The following is a 25,799-nucleotide window of genomic DNA, read 5'->3' on the forward strand; positions in this document are numbered from 1 at the left end:
AAACAGATTTTTAGAGATAAAGAAAAAGAGAAAAGGAATGGCTGTCCTGATAAGTGCAGGAGCTCGGACATCGGAGCCAGAAGGCGCCGTCAGAGCTGTCAGAACTTTTAACCTCACTTTTGTGTGTGTGTGTGTGTGGGTGTGTGTGTGTGTGTGTCTTTCCTGAGGAGTCAGTCTCATTATGGTGGTATTAACCACATTCCCTTTCCCAAGAAAAAAGTGGGAGGGAGAGAAAGAAGGTGGAGGGGAGTCACTCTGCTTTTATACCTTTCAGCACTGGAGGTCTGAAAATGGGGAAGGTAAGTGAGTTTTAAATGTACATTTTCATGCCTCCCCCCCCAGCAGTGATTACATAAAGTATATTTGCTCTGAAAGGGAAACTTCCCTGCTGGAGATCATGTATTATTAATTTTTATTTTAACTCTTCTGCTTGTACCATTTTGTGAGGGTTTTCTTCCGCTTGTGCACCAACGTTGCCTTCCTTCACTTGTTTTCCCCGCGAAGCCTTTACACCCTCGTGTTTACCACCAATGCTTTAAAGAGCTTTAGCATAGCATTGCTCACGTGCATTAAAAAAAAAACATGCAACCAGCCCCAAAACTATAACCTGTCAAAGGTCACATGACAAAGAGGAAGACGAAAGAAGTGCTTTTTTCTGTTTTCTTTACATTTTTCTACTCAAATTTGATTATGCCCGTTTTCTGATGAGCTTGACAGTTTTACTTCTTAGAGAAGAAAACTATTACCAAACCCTTAATACAACAGCTATTGATGAAGTTTAATGTAGTGCATATCAATGCATCAGTAAAATATGTTATAGCCAAGTGCTCCCAATGGCCTTTTTCCATTCTGTACAAGCTATAGGTGTGTGGCTGAGATGAAAGGGAATGTTTGAGTACTTTGCAAAAGTCTGAGCCCACTCCTCATTTTTTTTACGTTTTGTTAGGAAAATGGAAAATATGTGCAATGAATTATTAAAACTCGTACAAATATATATGGAAATCCAGTATACAAGCCAAAAACAGAGTTTGAGCAATTTTAAAGATGAGTGAATATTTGCAGCGACCACCTTTATTATTCAACACAGCCTGAACTCTCTTTGGCAGCTCTCTTGTCATTTTTTTAAGTAGTCTTCAGGAAAAGTTCTCCAGATTTCTTCAAGGAGACTTAAAGCTCTTCTAAGGATGTTTTCCTGATGGTATTAAATGGTGAATCAAAATCTGACGGCACTTTTCTGCGTTCGTCAATTTTGACAAGATCTCTGACACCACTGACTGAAATGCAGCTGCAAACCATGACAGAGCCTCCACGGTGTTTTGCTGATGCTTGGAGACGCTCACTGTTGTATCTCTCTCCTGACCTCCTCTGCACATACTGACAATGATTTGAATCAGAAATTTGAGATTTGGATTAATCCCTCAATCAGACCTGTTGCCACTGATTTTCAGTCCAGTTGTTGTATAATCCAAAGAAAACTTTTGAAAGACTTTCAGAAACACTAAAAAACTATCGCTCAAGACCACTGACAACAAAGTCTGGCCCCTCAGAAAGAAAATTTTAAAAAAGAGGGATGGCTTGGGACTTTTGCACCGTACTGTAAATTTTAAGTTTCATCCCATGAGCACTAAAAGTATCTTGGAGCTAAATACCCTAAGCACACATAATATCCTGAGAGGTTTCTGAGTATGTGTGTCCTTTATGTGCTTCAGGTAAAACAAACAATGATGTGTGCATGCGAGCGTGTGTGTATACCTGCAGGATACAGCTGGTGATGTCAGACGCTATCTTAGCATGCGGAGTGTCCTCTGTGTTTTCACCTTGCGGGGTGAGGTTATGCTCCAGACAGGACTCCCACAGTCCCACCAGAGCCGTGCTGTGTCGCTCGATGGAGCCCGTCTCCCTTATGGCTGTGGTGATGCGTGTTATGCAAATCTCCACCACTGCCTGGTCATTGTCATTGGTCAAATAGTCCTGTCAGCCAGCAACAGGATGCAAAATTAGGAATACAATGATAAAGTAAGGACAAAAGCAATGAATTATGCATAAGGGCATAAATAATTGATGGCATCTGCTTTGTAATTTTTGAATAAATACCAACTGTGTGTGTTGGTTGCACTGATCTAAACACATCAACTTACCGGTGAGCAGGAGATTGCCTTAATCTGGTCCAGAGCTTGAGACAGACAGTCTTCAATGTCTGCGTCCTCCAGAGAGAACAGATCACCTGCTCTGGACAGATCCCTCTGGCCGAGCACTTGGCTAAACAGCTGGTGCATCCTTGTCCTGGTTTAGGACCTTGAGACGAGCCTGGGACGGCCTCCGCACAGTTTAAGATCACTTAACTGAGAAAGTCGCTGACATAATGTCTTGAATACCATAGCAACTTTTCCTTCACCTCCTGGTTTTAGAAAGATATTTAAATAGAAGACTCTTTTCTGCCAGGGATGGGAGAAAGCAAGTCTTTCTAAAATGCAATAAAGCTGAAATATATGAAGATTTTCAGGCACACACTTTTATACAGAAAGAAATATCGAATGCATCATATTAGGACTTGATAGTTTTATAATTTTTGTTAAAATCCTCTGCGGCGCAGTCCAGAATCAGGTAAGTTTGACGGGTTTGGCCCAACATTTTTCTGGGTCTGCCTGAGGCCTGTTACCATGGAGACAGGGCAGTCCTTCTGCAGCTGAGTCCTGAAGGAGAAAGGACAAAAAAAGAGAGAGTGAAGGATTAAATTAACTAAAGAGAAGGAAATGCTGGGATCGTCATTTTGCACACAAAATCGTCTTCCAGGAAGAGATCATTTGAAAAGCTGGGAAAATTAATTCGGAGCAAGTCAGAGATACTGTCGAGCATCGGATATTTAATTTTGCATGTGATTTTTGCTCTCCAAAACATCTCAATTAAAGGAGTAGTCGTGCATAAGAAACAAAATTTCATTGCAAGACATAGACATGAAGATTGATACAACTCTTATCTGTTAAAAATACTGCTTATTTTAGCTTAGTCTAAATCCTGGAAACAAAAAGGTTCAGATGAATTTCACATTCTGTTTGTCGTACCGATTAAACAAATAAGATGTGCATTAGTTAGCTGCAGGTTAATTGTGTTTTCTTTTAAAAGGACCTAATAGTCCAACCAGTTGAATCCTGTTCCTAACCATTTTATTACAGTTAAAGCGCAGGATTCCCAGTGTAGAGGGTTCAGTTGGGGGCAGTGGGCGTAGTCCTTTAACTAGCTTGTGTATTTATGGCCCCAAGTCCCATAACAACACAACGGTGCAGTAAAAATGTCCATACAGCTGTGACAGAGCTTTGAACCTCAAAATGGCCACTGTGCTAGAGATGCAACTGTGTGTGAAAGCTCACCTGTGTGAGATGTAGAAAACTACAGACTGAAATTCACCATTCTGCCTGTCTCTGGTAAATGGACTGGTTCTTATATAGTGCACTTCTACTCTACAACATGCCTCTCATTTGGAGAAAAGTTGCTGGGGCAGCATGTGAATGTGGGACTGAAGGTAAAAGCATGTGCTCCACTCCAGAGACCTGTGTGTTGGCATCGCTAAGTTATAGTAAATAAATAATCTTACATCGAAATCTTAGTCAGACAGCATTTAATCATATCGCACATATTTAGAAAATGATAGCAGGGAGCATAGCACAAAAGTTAAAAGGGAGTCCCTGGCCCGCTGCCCAAATCAGAGTCTAACCACAAGTTCTCAGTTAAAGCCCGTTATTTATTAATGCATACCAATATCTGAGAGCAAATTACTCCAGGGTGAACCAAGGCCAGAACAACAAACACAAACACACACACTTCCACTTTTTTCCCATCACAGTCTGACTAAAACCGAAATAAGGAATAACTAAAATACACACAAAGTCAATGTATTCAGTTTAATACACATTTGGATGCACTATATATATATATATATATCTATATATATCTATATATATATATATATATATATATATATACACATAATATATATATATATGCACACATTTCTCATTGGCAAATATTTTTCAATATATATCTTTTCCACAGTCATTTAAGTGCAATAAAGGAACTATTGTTCTACACTTGAAATTACTTGACATTTTTTTTCTTCATCTTTGTCTGTTTAAAAAAGAAACCTGACTTCACCTCTAAATGCACTTTGTTTATCTGTGTGTGTATTTATTTGACTCTGACTCTAAGCGCTATGCACTCAGACCTAGCTCATATGTACAAATGGCAAATAAAAGTTTTAATCTTTATCTATTGTATTTACATAAATGAAAACAAAACTGAATGAAAGGCACGTGGTAAGCCTAACACCCTAAAATAAGCAAAGCAGAAGAAAACTGTGCAAAAGATAAATGCAGTTCACGCCCTCTGCTTCACTGACATAAACAACATGTGGGTTAATCGTTTGCAAAGAGCTGCAAAGGTCTCTAAACAAGAAACACGCATTTTCACAGAGGTTTACCGGTCGAGGATGGAACCAGGGCTTTTAAAATGGCCAGATGTTGACCCGCAGGTACACTCAAAGATCCTCAAAGCTAGAGGCGTCACACCGGTACACAAAGAATTAAAAAAAAGAAATAACTTACTAAACTGCAAGAAATGCAATAACAGCCATAACACCGACGTCTTCCAAAAGACCAAGAGAGCGCGTCTGCCATCACATTCTCTCTGTCTTTCTTGAAAATCCTGCACAAGGAGCGACCACCTCACGAATCTGGATGGAGTATTTGGAGTAAAAAAAACAAGAGGTTTATGATCGGTGTACACAAAACATTTTTTTTGTGTAAAAACTGGGTGATCCACAGCACGCTTATCGTCCTGCAGCAACGCAGCACCAGCACCGCTGACCCCCAGCAAAATCCAGTTTAAAAGGACGAGTAAAGTCAGGATGTGTGCTGCAGAGGAGAGCTTTGGCAGACTGTATCTCTGCCCTCTTTTCAGCGGCATGAGTAAGTTAAAACATGATAATAATATGTTGCATATCTGGTGCAACTCTAACTGTTATACTCTACACTATAGCACAAATAATGTATTATAATGATTGGTAAAGTAAATAAAGGTAATGAGTCGAACAGAATACACAGTGTCCTGGTGTTATGAATGGAGTTCAAAATTGTGGTAACTGAAAAGTAGCATGTTAACCATTTACTTGCATTACTGTTACTCTTGTCAGCTTCAATTAAACATTAAATCATTCACACCGGAGCGACGCCGGAAGGGCAAAGGATTACATATGCACACGCACACATATACACACTCACTGAGACTGCTTCTAAAAGTGTGACATATCACTGGCTTAGCGCTCCTTATTTTCTATACAGAAATCTAAACACGTAAACGCGCTGCTGTTCTCGCCGTTGTCGCTGCTTTCTGGGCGGTTTGAAGTATTCGCGCACGCCTTCTTTCTGAAGCAGCCACCCGGCGTGTCTGCTGCCTGTGATCACGATGACTTTGCTCACAGCAGAACTCTGCCTCCTTTGAGAGGACGAGCAGCTAAACATATGTATCTGTGTCATTTTCTGCTTCCTGCACCAGCTTCCCTCTACAATCAGACATCGTCTCATCCTCGCACCGTTTCACTGAAAGCCACACTGGAGCGAGCCCAAGCCAGACCAAAAGGAACGCACAAAGCTGACCACTTGGGAGGCCGTTATCTGTCCTGCCAAGCCAGCGACGGCCATGGAAACCCAACCATTGCCAGGATACCACATCGGGAATTCTTACTGGTCCGAGCTGTGGCTTTGGGACCGAAACACCAAAACAGCCATAAACACAGAGCAAAGAGGTTTATCTGTCACACAAAGACAGGCCAACACACAGCTGTGAAGGTGAATAATCACAAGCTCTCTCTGTGCAAGGAGTTCCCAAAAATACAGTATGAGTGTGTTGTTATTTACACTGCAAACATATACTCCTGTACACTGTGTATTTCTTAACTTTTTGATAAGGATGTACTGTATGACATACACACTTTCCTGGGAGTGTGTACAGCCATTCAAAACTAATCCCACCAAGCACCAGACATCAATGGATGACATTTTCTGGGCTAAATCTGGTCAGCTAGTCAAAGCCTTTAAAAATATGCCACTTCACATATAAATTTGTTCAAAAAGTGAAAGCTGAAGAGTCCTCTTTGCAGCGTATTGGAAAGACTAATATTTAACAAATGTGCTTGTGCTATTTGTATACATGTGGCTACAAATTAGGGCATCTGAGAAAGAAGGTTTTGAGTATAACCCCCCCCCGGTTGGTTGGTTGTAGGCTTTCTGTGTGGATTTGCATGTTTTCTTTGGGCTTGTGTGAGTACTCAGGTTTCCTCCTACAGTTCAAAGACATACCAAATGTCAACATTGCTTAGAGGTCTTTTCGGTAAGTTTTTGCTCAGTGGGTTATGGTCTAATACACCAGTCATAATAAATAAATTGTAGCTTCATTTGGACTAAAATGTTTTGTGTTTTAAAGACATGATGATCATTCAGAGCTGTAGAAACTGAATTATACTGCAATATCATGTGTATCTAGCACAAACTGTATATAATAGGTGAATGTAAGCTGTGCATCTGAACAGCATTCCTGCATTCCTTTTAATGGCCAGTAGGGGATGATTATTCAGTTTGCGAATAAAAAAAACAAAACACAGTTTTAGTGAGAAAATTAAATGACTCATCACTTAAATTATGAACTCAGTTAACAATTTCTTAACTGTTTTTGTGTTTGCATTGCTAACTTGATGTTGTATTTAATACAACATCGCAGTTATTTTGTAACTAATGTCCAACGTGGAGAAAGATGTTTCATCAAACAAACTTTAATGCGTAGCTAGCGCTCACTACGGTTTGGGCATGCAGGTTCCTCAGTCAAATCTTCAATCTTTACATCTGGTTTACGGATGTTACCAGAAATGATTTCTACAGTGCCATTTGGCATCATAATTGTGGAAACACAACAGCAGGCAAGGGGGCGGCATACGGCTGCAAGTGTTGTAGTCTAGCATTAGCTCTGCTCCAACTCATCGATATGAAAGGCAGAGTCAGCTATGGAAATACTGGTGGGGTGATTGGGGGATGATAACTGACTCACAAACTATATAAAAATTATGTTATTGTGTTTTATTTAGAGTAAGAGAGAGAAAATACTACAAATTTAATAAGTTGGCTATAAGACCAGCACCCAGAATTCAATTTTCTGTTCACAGTAACAACATTCACAATGTTATCCTTCTTATGGTATTCTGAAATGCACTTTAACGTTTTGTTTGAGACAGCTGGCACTACCGGTGTGAAATCAATTTTGTTCCATGGGCTAAAATAGCTAAAATAGTGCCAACATAATGACACTGTAACGTTAGCATCCTGCTCGGCAACCATCCTAACATTTCAGTCTGTGTGTGGTCAACAAAATGTAAAGTTAACATTTTAAATAAATAATCTGCCACCCCATTGATGTGTCAGTATATGGGATGATCATTTAGGCATCAAAGTGGGAGTCAAGAATCATGTAATACTACTAGTGTTGGTACCGACTGCTAAATTTCTGGTATCCCTATCTGGAAACCAAACACGGAGGTAGCCAAAATCTTGTTTTTACAAATGAATGGTGGATAAGTCCAGCTTTAAAACAGAGTCAGCTTACTTTCCCCAATAATAACTAAGACTGAAAAAGAAAAGAGGCATGGGAAAGAGATGGAAACGACCAAAGGGGAGGAAAGAATGAGGAATGGAGGAGCCACCAGACCGAGTCCCAGACTGAGAGAAAGCTGGAGATGGATTATGTTTCCAACACTTGCATTCACCTTTACATACAGCATACGTATGCTTCTGTCTCTCCTTACTAGTGAAATGCTGTGTTATGTAATGTATCCTTTCCTACTCTTACTATGTCACAGCCCGCCTGAGTAACTGAGTAGCAGTGTGCGTGTGTGTGTGTGTGTGTGTGTGTGTGTGTGTGTGTGTGTGTGTGTGTGTGTGTGTGCGTGTGTGTACAAGCAGAGAAAAAAAAATGGGCCTCAGGAATTTCAGTTCTTTAATAATCAGCTAGTTACTATTAATCACCAAGCTACGGCTCAACAAGCTTAGGAATGCAGCCTTTGAGCACACACACACACACACACACACACACACACACACACACACACACACACGCAGTCATATTTCTTTCACAGGACATTACATTACCTTAAATTTATTAACCTCACACTTAACCGTCACCCTAAAAGTTTACAGTGCAGGAATAGATGCGTCTGCACATGTGAAGAACACAAATTGCAGTTCCACAGTTAACAACACACAGTGAGTTGTGTCTGTAAGCTTACAGACACAACTAGTGTCTTGTCGTTGGTGTGTTGTCAGTCTTCCCCAAACCCGTTCTGATAAGATAAATGATTCCAGGGAAATTCAAAGAAATAGCGCTCTAGCAGGTACCCACATGTTGAAGGCAAGCTGGGTGCCACTGGGTGAGGGGTACCAGAGGGTGCGTGCTTGGGGAGGGCAATACGAATGTTAGGGGGTTATGTGAGGACAATGGGCCTCTCCTTCTTCCTTGCCTCCACCACTGGCACTACTGTCTTGATTCAGCACACTGCGAGGGGGAGAGAAAACACTGCCTCTTTTGTATGGCCTATGAAGACAGACCAGCCCTCCCTCTTTTCCCTCCTCTCTCCCTCTGCTCAGTCAGCCCTGTCTTTCTGTGTAATGTGCACCTGCTCGGCCTGCAAGACATCGCACACACTCACAAAAAAACTTGAGAAAGGAGCTGTGGGGAGACAGAAGAGACTATAGAAGAAAGAGCCTGCGTTGTGCATTCCCTGCATTCATATCAGGCTGAGCGTGAATTCAGAAGCTTCATGAAGAGGAAGAAAGAAAGATTTGGTTCGTCAACCAAAGTTTAACTATCTCAATAACGACATTGAGTTGTACGTGTTCATGTTTACTTCATTTGCAAAGCACAAGTCAATGTTTGCTGCTTACGGTGGTTGTTGACGGTCTCCTCGTAACTCAGAGCGTATCCTGACGAATTTGGCCAACTCATTGAATGAACACATTTTTATTTATACAGCAAAACCCAGAGCCTACAGCCTCAGAGGTGTAGACAGACTATTTTTCTATGAAATGTATTCAAATGAAATGTATTTTATTGATTGGTATGCGTTGAATTTAAGCTTGATTTAGACTTCTAAGGAAAATCTACCTCCTAATTTACAACATAAAGAAGCAAGCAGGAAACTCTTTTGAACCCTACACCACAACCTTCCATGCCATTCAGGTCGTGGCGGTCCGGGTCGACCCGACACAGATGCATTTCTCGGGAGGTGCACAGTCATCATTTGTTTATGCAGATATGAGTTCCAGTGCAAAGGTACAGAATGAGGACTCGCATAACCAAAATGTACATAAATAGATACAAATTTATATTAAAAAAATTGGCCATGGTTACTAAAATTATTATTGTTTTGGCTTACAATAAAACTACTATGTCAATGGGTGAATTGTGTTAGTGTGGAACAACTGCCATAGAAAAATGTTATCCCTCAAAAAGTTGTGGTGGAAAATGTAAATCCAGTTCTAAGAATGTGTGTGTGGCCCACACTCATACAACCTGATGCATGGGGTGTTTGGAGGGGGGGGGGCAGTCTTTAATCCGTGCTGGCTGTGGCCACTTTTGGTGATCTACTGCAATCTACTCCTGTCTGGCTGGACCAGTGACCGCTCAACCAACGAGTGACTACGGTGAATTTCATTTATACAATTAAAGCAAACAAATATCTATTCAGCAAATCTGAACATCTCAAGTCTCCAGCAGTTAAAAGGAGTCATTTTATATTCTCAGTTTTATTTACATTTTTACTTTTTATACTTTAAATGGTGAGAATACGGCTTTTTTTGTCCTCAAAAATCCTTCTGCCGTATCCGTAAAAGACTGCACCTTCCATATTGATTACTTGATTAAAGTCTGGTTAGTTAAGTAGCTGTTCTATAACTGGGCCAATCAGTTATGTAACTGATGCCTTGGATTGAATGAATAAGTACGATGAAGGCTCCCCGAAGACATCTGTGGAAATAGGTCCACACTGCCGCGGAGAACTGAGTTAAGACTTGAAAGATAGACCCCCGAGGAGCCTACTGTAGAGGTATTGTATTATATGTGAATCTGTGTGTGTGTGTGTGTGTGTGTGTGTGTGTGTGTGTGTGTGTGTGTGTGTGTGTGTGTGTGTGCATTTGTGCTTGTGTGGGACAAAGGGGAAAGTTCTCCATAATTTATGTCCTGCAGTTACGCAGCTGTGGAGCAACGATTGGGAATTACAGTATGATATGAGCAGGAGAAAACTGCTACAGTGAAACCCTGATGAAAGAAAAGATAAAGAAAAACAGAGAGTGAGCGAGCGAGGAAAACACGGGAGTGAATATCTTACCATCCCTACAGAGAGCGGTCACTATGGGTGTGATAAGACAAAGGAGACCACAGGAACACTTAATGTGACACTGATGGATGTCACACCAACTAAAGCAAGGAGAGCAGATAAAGATAAAATCATTTCTGCTTTATGTGCCCTTCACAATTTACCCACGTTGGCACCAATCTACTTTAAAGGCGGTGTTATACTTTACACATCTATGAGGATGCCATTGTCTGAATCCACACCCACATTAACTACATTTTGTCACCAGAGTATGAATGTGACACTCTCCGTGGCTGTCCACGTGCCCTTCGATGTCTGTGAACCACGCAGACATCACACTACAACTACTCATCTATGTGCCACGTATGAGTGAGTGAAATCCCAGCGGCTGCAGGATGATCTGTGAGCTCAACGGTTTCAGAGTCATTGTAGATTGTGTCCTGGGGCCGTGGCAATGAGGAGGGAATATATATCTAATCAGCACTTGATCATAATGTCAGCTGAAATAACCATCATACCATGCCACTGAGTATTTCAGAAACTGCTGATCTGATGGGAATTTCCCACACAACCATCTTTAGGGTTAAGATAGTCTCAAAAAGAGGAAACACCCAGAGAGCAGGAGTTCTCTGGATGAAAATGCCTGATAGGAAGGCGACAGTAATTCCATTAACCACTTGTTACAACAAAGGTGTGCAGAAGAGCATCTCTGATGCACCTCAATATGAACCAAAAGCTAAGACGAATGTTTCCAGCACCTTCTTTAGGCCAATTAAGATAGCTCTGAAGGTGAAAGTGGCACAACCAACTACAAACAACCTGTACCTAACAATCCTGTGTGTCACTGATGTCAATAATGCACTGGAAAAAAAAATATTTACACCCAAAATGATTACATGTAAATTCCCATTTAATTTTGTTACATAAGTGCAATGTAAATATTCAATATGATGGAATCTGGTCAAATGAAATGTACTTTTTTGTACAAATGTACATTCAGTTTATGCCAAGCATATTTTCCTTACTGATTAATTATTTGAACAAATAAAACTTTGATTTTTATACATTTCATTTGCATTTTACTTCAAAAAAATATTGTGTCATGTCTAAAAAGTACAAGACATTTTTTTTGAGTATAATCATTTCAGATATTGTTGTTTGTGTATCTTGTTTATGTTCGTGACCTCACAAACTCGTTTCTCTAGCCTCATAGTGAGCAGTTGAGATAACACAGTTCAAACAATAAACCTCAACTGATAGTAACAAATACCTTTTATTGATTCTAACATTTCGACGAAATGGGCCACTACACTACTTATTGATTGTGCTGACAATTATAAAAAATAATGGCTCCTCTGATAATTAAATAAATGGATATTAGTAATACTCATCATGCTGTTGCTACATTATGCCAAAAACACATAATCTGTGATTAAAAGTTAGTTTTCTGCTTTTGAGTAATCACTTAAACTCTCATTTTCAGCCTAGAAACTTATTTTAGGACTCACTGTGCTACATTCTGAAAGTGAAAATAATTTAACTTCTAGACAGGTTGAAAAAATGAACACATCAAAGAGAACAAAGAGCCTCTATAGACTAATCTGAGTTGAGCTCATTCCTCCTTCCATTTTGTGTGTTTGTAGTCGTGTGTGTGTGTGTGTGTGTGTGTGTGAGCCCGAAATGTTTTCTGCAGGCATAACTGTGTCAAATAGCACTGAATCCACCCTAAAGAGTGCACGTTTGGGTTGGGGGCTTCTCTTTTTTCTCTGATTTGGCTCTGCTGTGCTGCGAGACTCTTAACTGCTGAGAGGATTTCCACAGCAGAGGGGGAGCAGTGCTGGTTGAAAATGTGCATTACCGCCACACTCAGCCAACTAACACTCATGCACACTTTCAAGACCATTCATTATTCATTACTCCCCGCTGCCTTCCACAGCCCGAACTCGGTCTCGTGCTCCGAGCTGAGCGGAAGCGTGCTCCGGATTCAGCGTACGGGCCTGACTCAGGAGTACCGACTGAACGCTTTCACAGCATCATCAGGACGTGATTCTTATTAGAAAGTGATTGTTTAATGTGTTTCTAAACTTGGAAGTGTTCTCATAACCTGCATCCTGCATGTTATCCAGGCTTCCTGTTTCCTGAGTGAGCAGAATGAATCGCAGAAATGAGCAATGAAAGTTGGCTTTTACTGTCATATATAATCACCTACAGTATGATTTACAAATGAGGAGCAAGGAAATGTTTTTAAATCAGCTTTTCCAAACAACCTAGTCTTATTTTATTTACTTACATTATTTTACTTTGCACATAGAAACAAAATCAGCAATCCCGGCTTATTCTTGTTTGGCAAATTTCTCCAGCTCCTCCAGATTTGATGGTCTTCTGGCATGGATCTTGGTCTTCAGGTCAGGGCTTTGTGCAGGCCAGTGAGCTATGTTAACTTTGGTCAGCAGGAGCGACGTATGTTTTGGCTCGTTGTTGTGCTGAAGACAAAGGGATGACTCAGATCCAGTTTTGCTACTGACTGCTGGAGTTTGTCACACGTCCTTCTTTCTTCATGATTCCTTCCACCTTAATGAGATTCCCAGTTTCAGATACACTGGAGCATCTTCACAGCATTTTGCTCCCATCACCGTGCTTCACCGCGGGGATGGTGATCTCTGGATTGTACGGCTCTCCCTTCTTTCTCCAAACAGCTGTGGTTTCATCTCATCTGACCAAAGGATGTGTCTCCAGTAAGCATAATCTTTCTCCAGGTCGTCTTTGACATAAGTAAGAAGTGGAATTTTTCTTGGCCTGTACCCCCTCCTTTGCAGGGTTCTAGTGATTTTCTTCTTTGAGACTACAATTCCTGAAAAAGTCATTCACTAATGCCCTGGCAGTGGTTCTGTGGCCTTTAGACACATCTCTCACAAGTTTTCTTTCCAAAGTCTTGGAAATCTTCCTATTTCTGACAGGCTTGTTGTATACGACGTGGCTCTCGTTGAATTTTTTTGATGACACTTTTGGAAACTGTGATGTTGTATAGCCATCTCCTGCTTTGTGAGCATCAACAACTTTTTCTCACAAGTCTAAATTGATGTGTTGTGTTTTTGGCATGATGCTTTCTCAGTGACAGCTCAAACCCTCGCTAAAGTTTTTATACTTTGTGCAAATAGCATGCTAACCCTGAATTCTAATTAGATTATACAGGCATTGTGCATTACACAGTTAAAGCACATCATAGTACAGCAGTGGTTTGTGCTGTAGCTCAATGAAAAGGTTGGGTTTTCAGGTGGAGAAATATTTTTTTAATGACATATTTGTTATTTTGCACAAATTGAAATAATTGATTCTTTCTAAAGAACTGTATCATGTTCAGAAATGCTATGTTAAAATTACTCGCTCTAGTAAAAAAAAACAGTTGGGAAAATTTCTAATAAAAAGCTTTTTCATAGCAAGGACTAATAATTTTGTCCCGTAATTTGCACTCTGTAATTAGTTTCCTAAAAATATCCAAGGTAATGCAAAGCTGTTGAGCAATATAACTCCAAATAATCTAAGGTCTGCCATCATGAACTTAAAATAAAAGAGTGTACCTTAAATTCTTTTTTTTTTTTTTTTGGCCTGTCCCGTTTGGCTCTTTTGCCATCAGAATTGTTGTCTAAAGGCAAAGAAAGATGCCCAACGGATTTAAGTGTACCTTAAATTCTAAATAATAAGCAATATAAGTGTCATGAATAAATGCTAAATCACACAAATACAAATATGTATTTCTTTGTTATTATATACACGTTATTTTATTTTAGAAATCTTATGCACAAAAATACTAAGAGGTTATTTCAAGTTCATACAGTGAACGATAATCTCCTTCCTTCCTGGGACATCAACATCTGTCTGAAGTCTGTGACCTTGAAGAGTCCCCCCCACCACACACAAACACACACACACACACACACACACACACACACCGTCTGTATTCTCACACAAATACAAGTGAAGCAACAGTATAGATCTGGATTTGAGCGCGGGATTAGGGGAAGAAATGCACAGACTAAATGTGAGTAATGCCACTGAACTTGCCTTTCAAGCTCCGGGAGCACATTCCTTTGCATGTTACCCTGAGAAACAGAGAGGCACAGATGACTACTCTGTGACATCAAAAAATTTTCAAAATGTTCAAAAGATGAGGTGCCACGCGTCCTTCCAGGATACACTACCTCCCCCCAAAATGACCACGCATTTAGCCCGGAATTACTGTGAGTGTTTACGCGCGACAGCCCAGGAAAACACCTCTCATATCCACTTGCGCGCTCCCCCGGGTTTAGTAGTAGGCTATCTTTATCTGTGGCGTCATGGATTCTGGGGTATCCTCAGTAAAGACAGGAAAAAAGTCGGCTTAGTGGGCGACCAGAAAGTGTGTGGTGCATCCACTGCTTTCAACTCGTGCAGTCAACTTTCCCGACATCAAGGAATGTGGGTGACATATTCCCGTCTCTTATGACAGAGAGCATGCAACAAGAAACCCCCCTCCCAGCAGCCCGCTTCGTTTCCAAACACCCACGGACTCGGACAGCTTACCTGCTCCACGCAGCACGTCGACAGCACGCGGACGCTGAATGTGGATCCTCGCTCAGTATCTTCAAACCGCGCTCCAAAGCCTCACATAGCAACACAAATAAAAAAAGCCCTGCGCAGATCCAGGTCCTCTCTCAGAGCAACCCTCACTGTCGTCCTCCTCGGTCACCATGGGAAAGTGCGCCATCTTGCGGCCGATCGGATTGCGCGGAGCAACAGGTGTATGGAGGGAGGGACAGGTGAGGACGCTGCGTTCAGAAGCCCTCGGAAAAATATGGAGATTATTTCAAACTCAGCTTCAGTGGTTAAAGCGATCTTTAAACAGGACTCGCTTTTTGTGACACGATTAGTTAACCCAATGGTTCATTTAAAAAAATTTTTAAAAATAAAATAATGCAAAAACGAAACAAAAGAAAACAAAGAAATCATATGGTTTTCAAGCGTCAGGCGTGGCCAAGGTTATTATAGTTAACTAAAACTAAACACTAAAACTAAATGTGAACAAATCTTTTCAGTTAACTAAAATAAAGATAAAAACTAGACTTTTGAAAAAAATAAAACTAATAAAATTATTTAGTGAACTTGGAAAACTAACTATAAAAAATATAGAGGACACATCAGTTAGTTTGGCTAAAAAAAATAAAAAAATAAAATCTTGTAACACCTGTACTGATTCTGATTCTGATTCTGATTCATACAATAAAAGTAAATATTAAAATTGAGACTGAAAATAACAGAAACGAAACTACAATTCAACACTTTCAAGCAATAAAAACTAATCTGAAATGCCCATATCGGATTAGAAATGAAGTGCCAAATTGTACTTCAACTGAAACATATTACAGCATATTATTGCTGTTATTACAGGTGGGTTATTATTAGTTGTGTGATGATGGTTGTATTGTATATGCTGGTGTTTACATTAGTTTTTGATAATATAAAAATGTAATAAGGAAGAAAAGTACGGAAGCGTAGAGCTGCCACCCAGGCAAAAGAAAAATACAAGTGTATCACGTTTAACGTGAAAAGTTTATTGTTCTAACAAGATACTTTTCCTGTTTGTACAATATTCTATCATGTTTGTACAATATACTTTTCACGTTTGAACAACATAATATCACGTTATTGTTGATATTATGTTGTTCAAACGTGAAAAGTATATTGTTCAAACGTGAAAAGTATATTGTACAAACATGATAGAATATTGTACAAACAGGAAAAGTATCTTGTTAGAACAATAAACTTTTCACGTTATAAAAACTTTCACGTTTGCCTGGGTGGCAGCTCTACGCTTCCGTAGGGGGGAAAAGGCTTGTAGCAAAGGCGATATAGTTTTTCACTGTATTGACGTCATTCATTCATTGCTCTGGTCAGTAGATGGTGGTATTTTCCCAGGCATCGCGTCCGGCGTGAGACTTCATTTTGCGGTGCCTTCAAAATAAAAGCACATGATTTTGTCTACTTCATGGAGCGATACGTGAATGAAGTACATGAGAAATGAATGGGAACTATTAACGTCAAAAATATGTATTTGTATATTATACACGAAAATACATTCTACTGTGGCATTGAAATAAAAACACACATGACTTTTGCTATAGCGTATGCTGTTTTCGTAAATACGTACCTGGGTACAACTTTGAAAAAATGTTTTCTACATAAATATATACAAATTAAGTATCCCAGTTTACAAAAAAAGAGATATTATTTTTAAATTAATAAATAGCCTGGCATTATATTGTAAATTTCTCAAGCAGTATTAAATTGTCCTCAAAGAGGATTTTACTTTGAATTCGCACCGGATGTTGCATCTTATCCTGGCCCGCTTCACACAGGAGACCGCTGATGGTGGACGGAGAAGCTATCCGTAATCTTTTTCAAAGGGCTTGAACGTGTGAGGATGCTGGTGAAGTTTGTACAAACTAGCAAACAGCCTGGAGTCTTTTACGAGTCCGTTTTAGTCAGGTGAGCGGTCACTGAACTTAATTATGTTTTTTGTATGTTTGTTTGTTTGTTAGCATCTCTTCCAAATCCATTTAAATTAGCCTGAAGCATGATTGCGTCCACATAAACACCACAAGTGGCTCTCTGGACAGCTGTGAGCGTGGGTAGGCCAGACTGAGCGTGCACCATGAGCAAACTTATCGCTTACTGACGTATTTTTTAAAATGTAGACGTAATTACTGATTTGGGATGGACCTAACACTTTATGTTCTTTCCTCTGTACCTTCCACAGTTTTCTTTGTTCGTTTTGCTCACTGTCTGTTTTATTTTTCTGTCTTTCAGACTCGAGAAATGACATAAGAAGTCTGTTTGTACAGGCAGGTAGTGGTGCCACATAAATCTGCTTTCTCCAGGCTTTAGCTTTGTTGACAAAACAAAAACACACCCAGGCTACTTAGAAAGTTGAAGTAGGAGGAAAAGGAGGAGGAGGTAGAGGAAATCAGTCTCTCCTCATGGCCAGCGGGCGTTTTCCAGGCAAGAGTGCAGATGTGGCCATCAACAACTGGACTGCTCCATCTCAGGGCAGACCGCTGTGTGTCAACGGGACACCATGGATCCTTTACCTGCTTGAGGAATGTGTGGACAACATCTGGGAGTACTGCAGTGTTGTGATAGGACTCATATCCATGTTCTGTTTTTTGTTGTCCACGATACCGTGAGTAATTACTTTGATTATTGTCGGCTTATCGTGCAACCAGCTCAGCCAGTCAGAAATGTTAATGTCTTATATTTGTCTTTAATCTGACTTGCTGGGTCTTTCCAGGCAGGTCTATGAGGCCTATCGGAATGGAAAAGTGGAGGAGGCCATGTCTTTTGGGTTTCTCGTCTTCCTCCTCAGTGGAGACCTGACCAGCTTCGCTGGATGCTATCTCACTAGCCAGCTGCCCATTCAGGTGAACACAGACAACTCAGCCTGGCTGGTTGAGGTCTGCTGGCTGTGCAGTGTGAATCTCTATCAAGCTTTTGAAGGGATAGTCATTATCCTGATACTGATTTTCTTTTTTTCATTTTACTTGACATTTCTCTCTCTTGATTTGTCCCACTCTCAGGTTGTCACAGTGGTGTTTTACATCTTCACTGACTTGATTCTCGTCTCCCAGTTTCTCTACTATAAGATCAAAAACAGCTCCAGCAGAAGTGAGTCCTGACACCGTCTCTGCTCTTAGGTTAAACCTCTGGCAAAGCATGATGCCTGGTTTAAATACAGCACTGTGCAAAAGTCTTATAACATAAAGAAGTGATGGGTAACGCAAGACTTTTGTGCACTTGTTATGTAGCATTTTCCATCACAACCATCTCAGGGGTTTATAGAGAATGGTCCAAAAAACAGAAAGTATCCAGTGAGCAGCAGATGAATGGATAAAAGAGATTGTTTCGAGTACATAAGAAGACAAATAAAATAACCACATTACAAACAACACATGCAGAAGAGCATCTCTGAATGCACAGCACATTTCACCTTGACGCATTTCACATGTGCTGCAGCAGCAGAAGACCACACCGAGTACAGAGCTAAGAACAGGAAACCGAGGATACAGTTTACATAGGCTCAATAAAACTGGACAATCGCATCGTGGTCATGCAGCAGACAAATCTTCAGCAACTGTGTGATCCTATAGTGTCTAACAATGTGTAAGAATTCAGGCAGTGCTAATGGAAAAATGGGGTGAATGTCTAATTACCTCCACCAAGGAGGTTGTGTTTTTGGTAATGTTTCCGTGTGTCTTATTTATAGCTCCAAAAGTTTTGAATGAGTTGTGATAAAACCTTGCAGGGGTGTAGAGTAGGGTTTAATATTATACAATAGTTATTCAAGTTATTTATATCCAGTTATCATCCTACTCCTACATAATGTTTGTGTAGTCAGTGTAAACATCTGTCGTGCTGCCCTTATCTGATTTGCACTGCTCTGCAAACTTCATTGGGTAGTAATCTTAATTATACTGTTGCCTAAGCAAGACTGAACCTACAGGTACTGTTTTTGTTGTTGCTGGATACGTTTGTTACTGAGTTTGTGTGTGTTTGTCGTTTAGAAAATCCCGCGCTGAAGTGGGTGTGCTTCATGTGGTGTGGCGCTGGGACATTAGCACTCCTGGCTTTACCCAAGCTCATTATAGACAACGGTTCACATTTAAACACTCAGGTAAGACGCAAACACCTTTCCACTTGAGATTACCCACTCTTCCGTAGGTGCAGCATTAACTCTTTTCTCTTTATTTCACTGTTATCTTACCCAGAGTCCAGCCAGCTCCAAGTCAGTGGAAATCACTGGTTATGTATGTGGATATTTGGCATCTGTTTTCTACCTCTGCTCCCGTTTTCCACAAATCCATAAAAATGTAAGTAACTTTTTTTTTTTTTGACTCACTTTATTCTCAGAAACATGGTTTGTGTGTTTGGATTGGAGGTTTGTGGAAAGCTCAAATTACTATGTATGAGTTGGTCATAAATTGGGATGGAGAAGATGGTGAAGTATGGATATTTGTGAATACTGCATGTGTGTCAAAATGAAAGCCAGGCGTTGAAGACAATGGCGCTGTTGTGCTGAAGAAACACATTGGCTCGATTGCAGCGATTAATCACCAGAGGGGATTGTCTCAGTAGCGTGCTAGTGCCAGAGAGACTTCTGGGCACAAAACATGGACTCCCATGATGTTGTAAATCATTTAGGTCGCTTTTGCCCCTGTGGAAATGTAAACATGTTAGAGCACGTCCAAAATGTCATTCCAAGTCTACAAAACAATTAAAACTGTTGCTGTTTAGGATTCCCTTCAGAGTTTCTCTCACATACGCTCACTTGTTGCCTGACATTGTGGGGGAATAATCAGCAGGATATTCATACTCTGCTGCTAACCACTTCTTCAGGGACGGACTGAATTTAGCAGCGACAGCAGAGTGTAAAACTCCATTTTATCTTTCATGGTTGAAATGTGTCTTTGGTTTCTTAATATCGGATGGATACTGCCTTTCCTCATCCTTTCAGTGATAGATGCGATGAACAAAGCCAGCCTGTTTATGTGAAGCACACATGCTTCCTGCTGTTTGTTAGTAGGATGAATTCGCTGTTGGCTGTTATCTCTTTTGGGGATTTGTTGATACCAATAAAGCAATTCAATAAATCTAGTCTTATCCTTTAATCTTGTTGAGGTTCTCTGTGTCTGTTTGTTTGGAGTGCAAGTCCACTGAATTGAGATTAATGTAAGTGAAACAACATGTACTTAACTCTTTTTTTTCATTGACAGTGACTCTGGGTTTTTGTGTGTGGGGGGGCTTCATGAAACCAGGAGTTGTTGTCACAGGTGGTGCTATAAAGAGGCCAGGAAAAATCCAACTCCACCAAATTAGCACTAAATTACGCTTGTTGTTTAGTTGTTTAAATTCCTTTTTTCTTCTTTTGTGGTGAGGTATCCCAGCAGACATCGAGGCAAAGTTTAAACCTTCACATAAGACATCGTTACAGGGAAAGTTGCCATTTTTATCCGGCTGTAGCTGTGGGAGACCAATCAGACAAATGTTTCTGGCCATCCCTGCTAACAATAAGAGTCGCTATAAGCCCAGTGTAAGACTGCTGTGGTGCTTCTTGTTTGTCTGTTAATTATCTGTTAACTATTCTAGTTCCAGCGACAGTCTACAGAGGGCACCTCCTACCTGCTGTTCGCCCTGGCCATGATGGGTAATGGGACGTATGGGCTGAGCGTCATAGTTGTCCTTCCGGCATTGAAGGGCTCCAAACAGAACTTCATCGTCAAACATCTGGCCTGGCTCATCGGCAGCCTGGGAGTCCTCATACTCGACTGTTTTGTATCCTTCAAATAATAATAATAAGCCCAACTGTACAAACTTAATGCAAAATCTGACCCGATAAATCATAATAGGGTAATATTGCTTGTAATGTTTTTGCATGTGCAGTAAATTTAAAGCATTCAGCATGCTGATTTTGTCCCAACTTGTGTACAACCCCAATTAGAAAACAGCTGTCTGAAATGTAAATAAAATAAATGCAGTGATTTGCAAATTTGATAGTAGAACATGTCAAATGTTTAAATGGTTTATTATTTACAGGAAAAAATAAGCTGAATTTAGAGTTTAATGTCCATGTTTACCACTGTGTACCGTCCCACTTCAGCACCAGGGGCCCGTTCTTCGTACCTCGCTCACTACATCCAAGATCAAATGACACATCCAAGACCAAACCATCGCGCTAACCGTGAGCTCGCTAATCCGGTTCCCCGAACACACCTGCTGTTGACGATTAGTACAGCTGGACGCAGTAATGTGACATCACTGGGTGTCGTAAAAGGGGCTACGCATCGATAGTGGAAACATTGATCGGCAACCCTCTGATTGGTCGGCGAAAATGTCGACGGAGCGCGCTCGGCTCGGTATTTTTCGGCAGCAGAGCAAGAACTCTTGAGTGAGGGATTTCAGGAGTTTCAGAGTTTAATCAGAACGCAAGGGAACACTGCAAAGGCTGCAAAAGCAAGGAGAGAGGGCTGGCAGAAAGTTGCTGACAAATTAAACTCGTAAGTAATTTAATAATAACAATAATAATGGAGTGGATTTATATAGCGCTTTTCAAGGCACTCAAAGCGCTTTACAATGCCACTATTCAGTCACTCTCACATTCACACACTGGTGGAGGCAGCTACGGTTGTAGCCACAGCTGCCCTGGGGCAGACTGACAGAAGCCAGGCTGCCATATCGTGCCATCGGCCCCTCTGGCCAACACCAGTAGGCGGTAGGGTAGATTTATCATATCACACTATATTATCCAATATTATATTACATTATATTATATTATAATATGTTATATTATATCCCCTTTCACATTAGAGCCACAACAGGACCCACTAGAACATGGGAACAGGTAAAAGTGAAATATAAGAATATTCTACAGAATGGTAATATTTATCACTTATATTGCTTGTCGTCTCTTGAAAAGAGACCCTGGAATAATCTGTTTGTTCATAACAGCAACCAAGAAAAGGGCAGAGCAAAAAAAAGACAGGTGGTGGTCCTGCACCCCCTCGTCAACAAGTTGGTTAAGTAAATAATACCCTCACGGGAAAATCGATATCTCTCTATGAGCACACTGTCGCGCTGAGCTAAAGGATCCTGTCTGTCCCGCAATATACGCTGGATTCTGAGGACTCTCCTTATCAATCTTGCACCTTCCGCAATGGGTTGGTCGCGTATACGGACAGGACATGGCTGCGACAGACTTCCCAAATCCACCTTCGCTTTTATAGCCGTGGTCTCTCATCTTGATTACACGAAGTAATTTGCAATTGCTACTCTGAAATATGAATTACATCTGTAATAATCACATACATGTAATAGAATGTTAATAGTACATTTCCCTTTTTTAGGAAATGACCTGTATGTATCTGTGTGAAATCAATAAAAGGATCAAGTGCTGCATTGTCTTTAGTTACATTGATGTTATTTATTTATGGTGAAACAGTGGTGGAATATCGCTGTTGCTTTCGTATAAATGAAGCGGACATACCTGCGTGGCCGCGATCTAATCCTGTTTACATAAAGTAAACCTGCTCCCGAGCAGGTTTACGCTTACGACTCTGTTGCTATGGCAGCAAGTCCCGGATGAGCTTCGGGGAACCGAACGATCCAAGATCACGCGAAATCGTCAACAATCAAATCCAGCTAACTTACTTAGCGAGGTACGAAGAACGGGCCCCTGGACTCTTCTACTGTGAAACTGCTGTTGTGATGGCAGCAGCATGTGGTTTAGCATTTGCTGAAATCTGCTAGGACTTCCCTGAAAAAGACGTTGGTCCCTCTACTCCATGTTTTCCCAAACAAATTTGAAATCTTCTGACCACAGAACTGTTTTCCACTTTGCTTTAGACCATTTAAATGAGCCTTGGCTCAGAGAAGACGGTGTTCATATAAGTCTTCTTCTTTGCATGACAGAGCTACAATCTTTATTCATGAATATCATGGTGAACTGTGGTCAGACAGTGATTTGTGCAAGTGTTCCTGAGCCCATGCACTGATTTCCATCACAGAATCATGTTTTTAATGCAGTGCTGCCTGAGGGCCCAAAGATCAAAAGCATCCAGTGTTGATTTTCAGCCTTGTCTCTTGCACACAGAGATTTCTCCAGATTCTCTGAATCTTTTGATGATGATACTTAGACGATAAGATATTCCAAGTCTTCACTATTTTACACTGAGTAACATTATTCTAAAATTCTCTCATAATTTAAAGACAGATTTTAGTAGGTTGGTAGGTTTTCAGTGACTTCAGCCTTAAGGTCAAGGTCAGAGGGAGGAAAATCATGTGAGTGCGATAACTTGAGAACAAGGCGACGTAGGATTTTAACATTCATACCATAGGTGCGTCTGCCAAGAGGCTGAGGGGTAGCACTGGCTGCTGCCAGTCTTTTCATTTCTGAGAAACACCAGTCTCTTAGATGTTCTTTTTATACCCAGTCACGTTGCTATTCAACAGGTTTTCATCCCAATGTGTAACATACCAACGACTGTGACAAATCGTTACTATGTTACGCGTTCGGATGCATGAGAGCAGGTTGGAATGAACCTACACGTGTGGAGGCATGACAGCGGGCTGACATGAATCTATAAATGTGTTAAGGTTAGGAATAGAAAGCTGCTAAGTCATTGCTTCGAAATGACCTCAAATTTACTTAACATGCTAAATTTTCTCAGTTTCAACATTTGCTATGTTTTCCACGTTGTGTTGTGAATAAAATATGGGTTTATTAGATTTGCAAATCATTGCTTTCTGATTTTATTTCAATTTTACACAGTGTCCCAACCTTTTTGATATTGCAGTTGTAAAATGTCTGAACTTACAGTGTCCGTACAACCCTTGACCGAATCAGGTAACTGCCCAGTTCATCATGTACAGGAAGAACATTTCTGCCAAAAGCAGTGCGCTACGCCATATCCCAGAGGTGGAACCTCTTCTGAGTGAGGAAGAGGAGCTGACAGTGTTGTAGGACAGAGATCAAACACCAGCAGCGATTGGACTATCAGTCTTTGTTTGGAGCTCTCAGGGGTTGCTGAACATGAGTCTCATTTTCTTTGCACACAAGAGGACAATCTCCTGTTTAGTGTGTTAATAAAGAAAGAAAGAGGAGGTAACAGTTTCCTTAACACTGGAGATTAACTACCAGTTTAGAAGCTCTTCCATAGTTTCTCTTTAGTCTGGCTTGCCTGCATGACTTGGGTCATTTTTGCACTTGGACCTCTTGATTTTGTTTATGGATGGAAAAACTATATTTAAAAGCAATCAGTGAGCTTCCATGTTTAAAATAGGGCTCTTAAAACCAATTAGCCATTTCTAAAATGAAACCTTTGCCAGTATCTGCGGAACCTGATGTATTAATATATTTTTTAAGATAGTAGGTATCAGCACCAAAAGCCAACGAAAGCAAATTTTCCAAATACTCCCCTAGTAAGCACAGAAGTGTGGAATTACATTGGTCTTATCTCACTTTGTGGCCCTGTAGCTAACCCTTTACAGCCATACGAGACAACGCTGGGATAAAAAGAACCAACTCTGATGTTTTAATGTGAATCTGATAGTGTTATATAATGTGAAAAGGATTTTTCGTGTTTAATGTTTAAGGACTAGTGGATTTCTTTGCTTTGCGTTCTCTTTGTTGTCCACCAGGAGAAACAGTGTGTACCCTTTAAAACTGTTAATAGTCTTAATATAAATGCATTGCATAAACACATCACTGTTTTTAAGCTAATGTGAATCAGATTGTTAAAGTAGATAATAACTTAAGAAACTGTATTTCTTAAAAACAGCAGTTGAACTGTTTGTCCTTCCAAGTCCCTGATTATGACCTCCCTGCAGATGTCCTCTCTTAAGTTTCCGTGTGCTGGCATTGTCTTTTTAAAAATGTTATAACGTTTATTAAAAAAGAAAGAAGACGCGTTCAATGACGTTATCTAAAAATAGGAGCATTATAAAATTAGTCCACGTGTCTAATCTGTCATCGGGTTTGTGGGAGAGAGTATGCTCTTGTCAAGCCAAATTTATTTGCATTATTTCGTAGCGTGTCCTTATTAGCTTCTTTACAGTTGTTCCCAGAACTAATGCTAATTGAATAGATGACAACAGAGGAGAGAAAGGAAAAAAATGGTGTACTAATAGATGAGTGGTTTCATCTTATGATTATATTTTTTTGCAAGTATTGATTTAGACTAATGCTAATAATAATAATAATAGTCTTAATAATATTAGTTAATTCATAGTAAATTAGTTACTAGTGAATTATATTCTTTCTTCTGACAGATGGTTTTCTCATACAACATGTATGTGGCATAGTCACTTTTAACCTGATCATCTGTTTAACTTCAGTTCTGCAGATTTCTCTACCTCAGGCAAGTGTGGGCATCTTTTTGTGTTAAAAAACAAACAAACCATTAGTCATTAGTCCCAGTACTAGCCCGAGAAAATTCATTTGCAAATATGCAATAATAACTTCTTCACTAATAATTCAGTACTTCTAGTGATTTATTGTATTTTCAAAATGTTCCTGTTTCTCTGATTGTTTTTGTATTGAATATATTATTAGGACCTTTTGCTGCTACAGACTGTGGAGCATATATATAAGTTGTTGAGATGGGTTTATTTTATTTCCTTTTTTAATCTTCCATTGTGTTGCCTTTTAATAAATGTGTATTATGCCAAGTTTAAATAACTCCATTGTATCTTTCTAAAATATACTATGTACTGTTTTGATTGAAAGAAATCAAGAATTTGGTCTCAAATTTCACATCAAAGTTTGAAGGTTCTGTCTTTGAGTCACAGAAATGTACAAGTTTACAAT

At 40.1% G+C, this 25,799-nt stretch overlaps 2 protein-coding genes across 7 annotated transcripts in view; one reads left to right on the top strand and one right to left on the bottom strand.

Moving 5' to 3' along the window:
• veph1 (ventricular zone expressed PH domain-containing 1) overlaps window positions 1–15,127 on the bottom strand; it is a 95,234-nt gene extending 80,107 nt beyond the window's left edge. For 2 of the 4 annotated variants that reach the window (XM_026191529.1, XM_026191532.1), the window contains exons 1-3: window positions 14,969–15,127; window positions 2,139–2,693; window positions 1,753–1,971 (exon numbers count right to left, since the gene is read on the bottom strand). In XM_026191529.1, the coding sequence (XP_026047314.1) occupies window positions 1,753–1,971; window positions 2,139–2,276 (357 nt within the window). In that variant the 5' untranslated portion in view covers window positions 2,277–2,693; window positions 14,969–15,127. Of the gene's footprint in view, window positions 1–1,752; window positions 1,972–2,138; window positions 2,694–4,598; window positions 4,727–5,273; window positions 5,313–14,968 lie in introns of those variants that run through there. The other 2 variants (XM_026191531.1, XM_026191530.1) reach the window with 2 other exon arrangements.
• Window positions 15,128–16,769: 1,642 nt separating this feature from the next.
• On the top strand, window positions 16,770–25,667 carry slc66a1l (solute carrier family 66 member 1 like). 3 transcript variants are annotated; one of them, XM_026193447.1, is made up of 8 exons: window positions 16,770–16,930; window positions 17,252–17,624; window positions 17,733–17,862; window positions 18,019–18,106; window positions 19,003–19,112; window positions 19,207–19,308; window positions 20,585–20,770; window positions 23,838–25,667. In XM_026193447.1, the coding sequence occupies exons 2-8, from the start codon at window positions 17,422–17,424 to the stop codon at window positions 23,952–23,954; spliced, it is 936 nt and encodes a 311-aa protein (XP_026049232.1). In that variant the 5' UTR covers window positions 16,770–16,930; window positions 17,252–17,421; the 3' UTR covers window positions 23,955–25,667. The 3 variants fall into 3 exon arrangements, with proteins under 3 accessions (XP_026049232.1, XP_026049233.1, XP_026049234.1); XM_026193448.1 differs by lacking the exon at window positions 16,770–16,930 and adding an exon at window positions 17,015–17,073; XM_026193449.1 differs by lacking the exon at window positions 16,770–16,930 and having other exon boundaries at window positions 17,474–17,624; window positions 17,737–17,862.
• The last annotated feature ends 132 nt before the right edge of the window (window positions 25,668–25,799 follow it).

This window comes from Astatotilapia calliptera, chromosome 14, assembly GCF_900246225.1.
Source record: "Astatotilapia calliptera chromosome 14, fAstCal1.2, whole genome shotgun sequence".
NCBI lineage: Eukaryota > Metazoa > Chordata > Actinopteri > Cichliformes > Cichlidae > Astatotilapia > Astatotilapia calliptera.

Coding starts and splice junctions, on each gene's coding strand:
- slc66a1l (XM_026193447.1), top strand. CDS start 17,422: ATGGCCAGCGGGCGTTTTCCAGGCAAGAGTGCAGATGTGGCCATCAAC. Junction 17,863..18,018: donor CTAGCCAGCTGCCCATTCAG/GTGAACACAGAC, acceptor TCCCACTCTCAG/GTTGTCACAGTGGTGTTTTA. Junction 19,113..19,206: donor GTTCACATTTAAACACTCAG/GTAAGACGCAAA, acceptor TATCTTACCCAG/AGTCCAGCCAGCTCCAAGTC.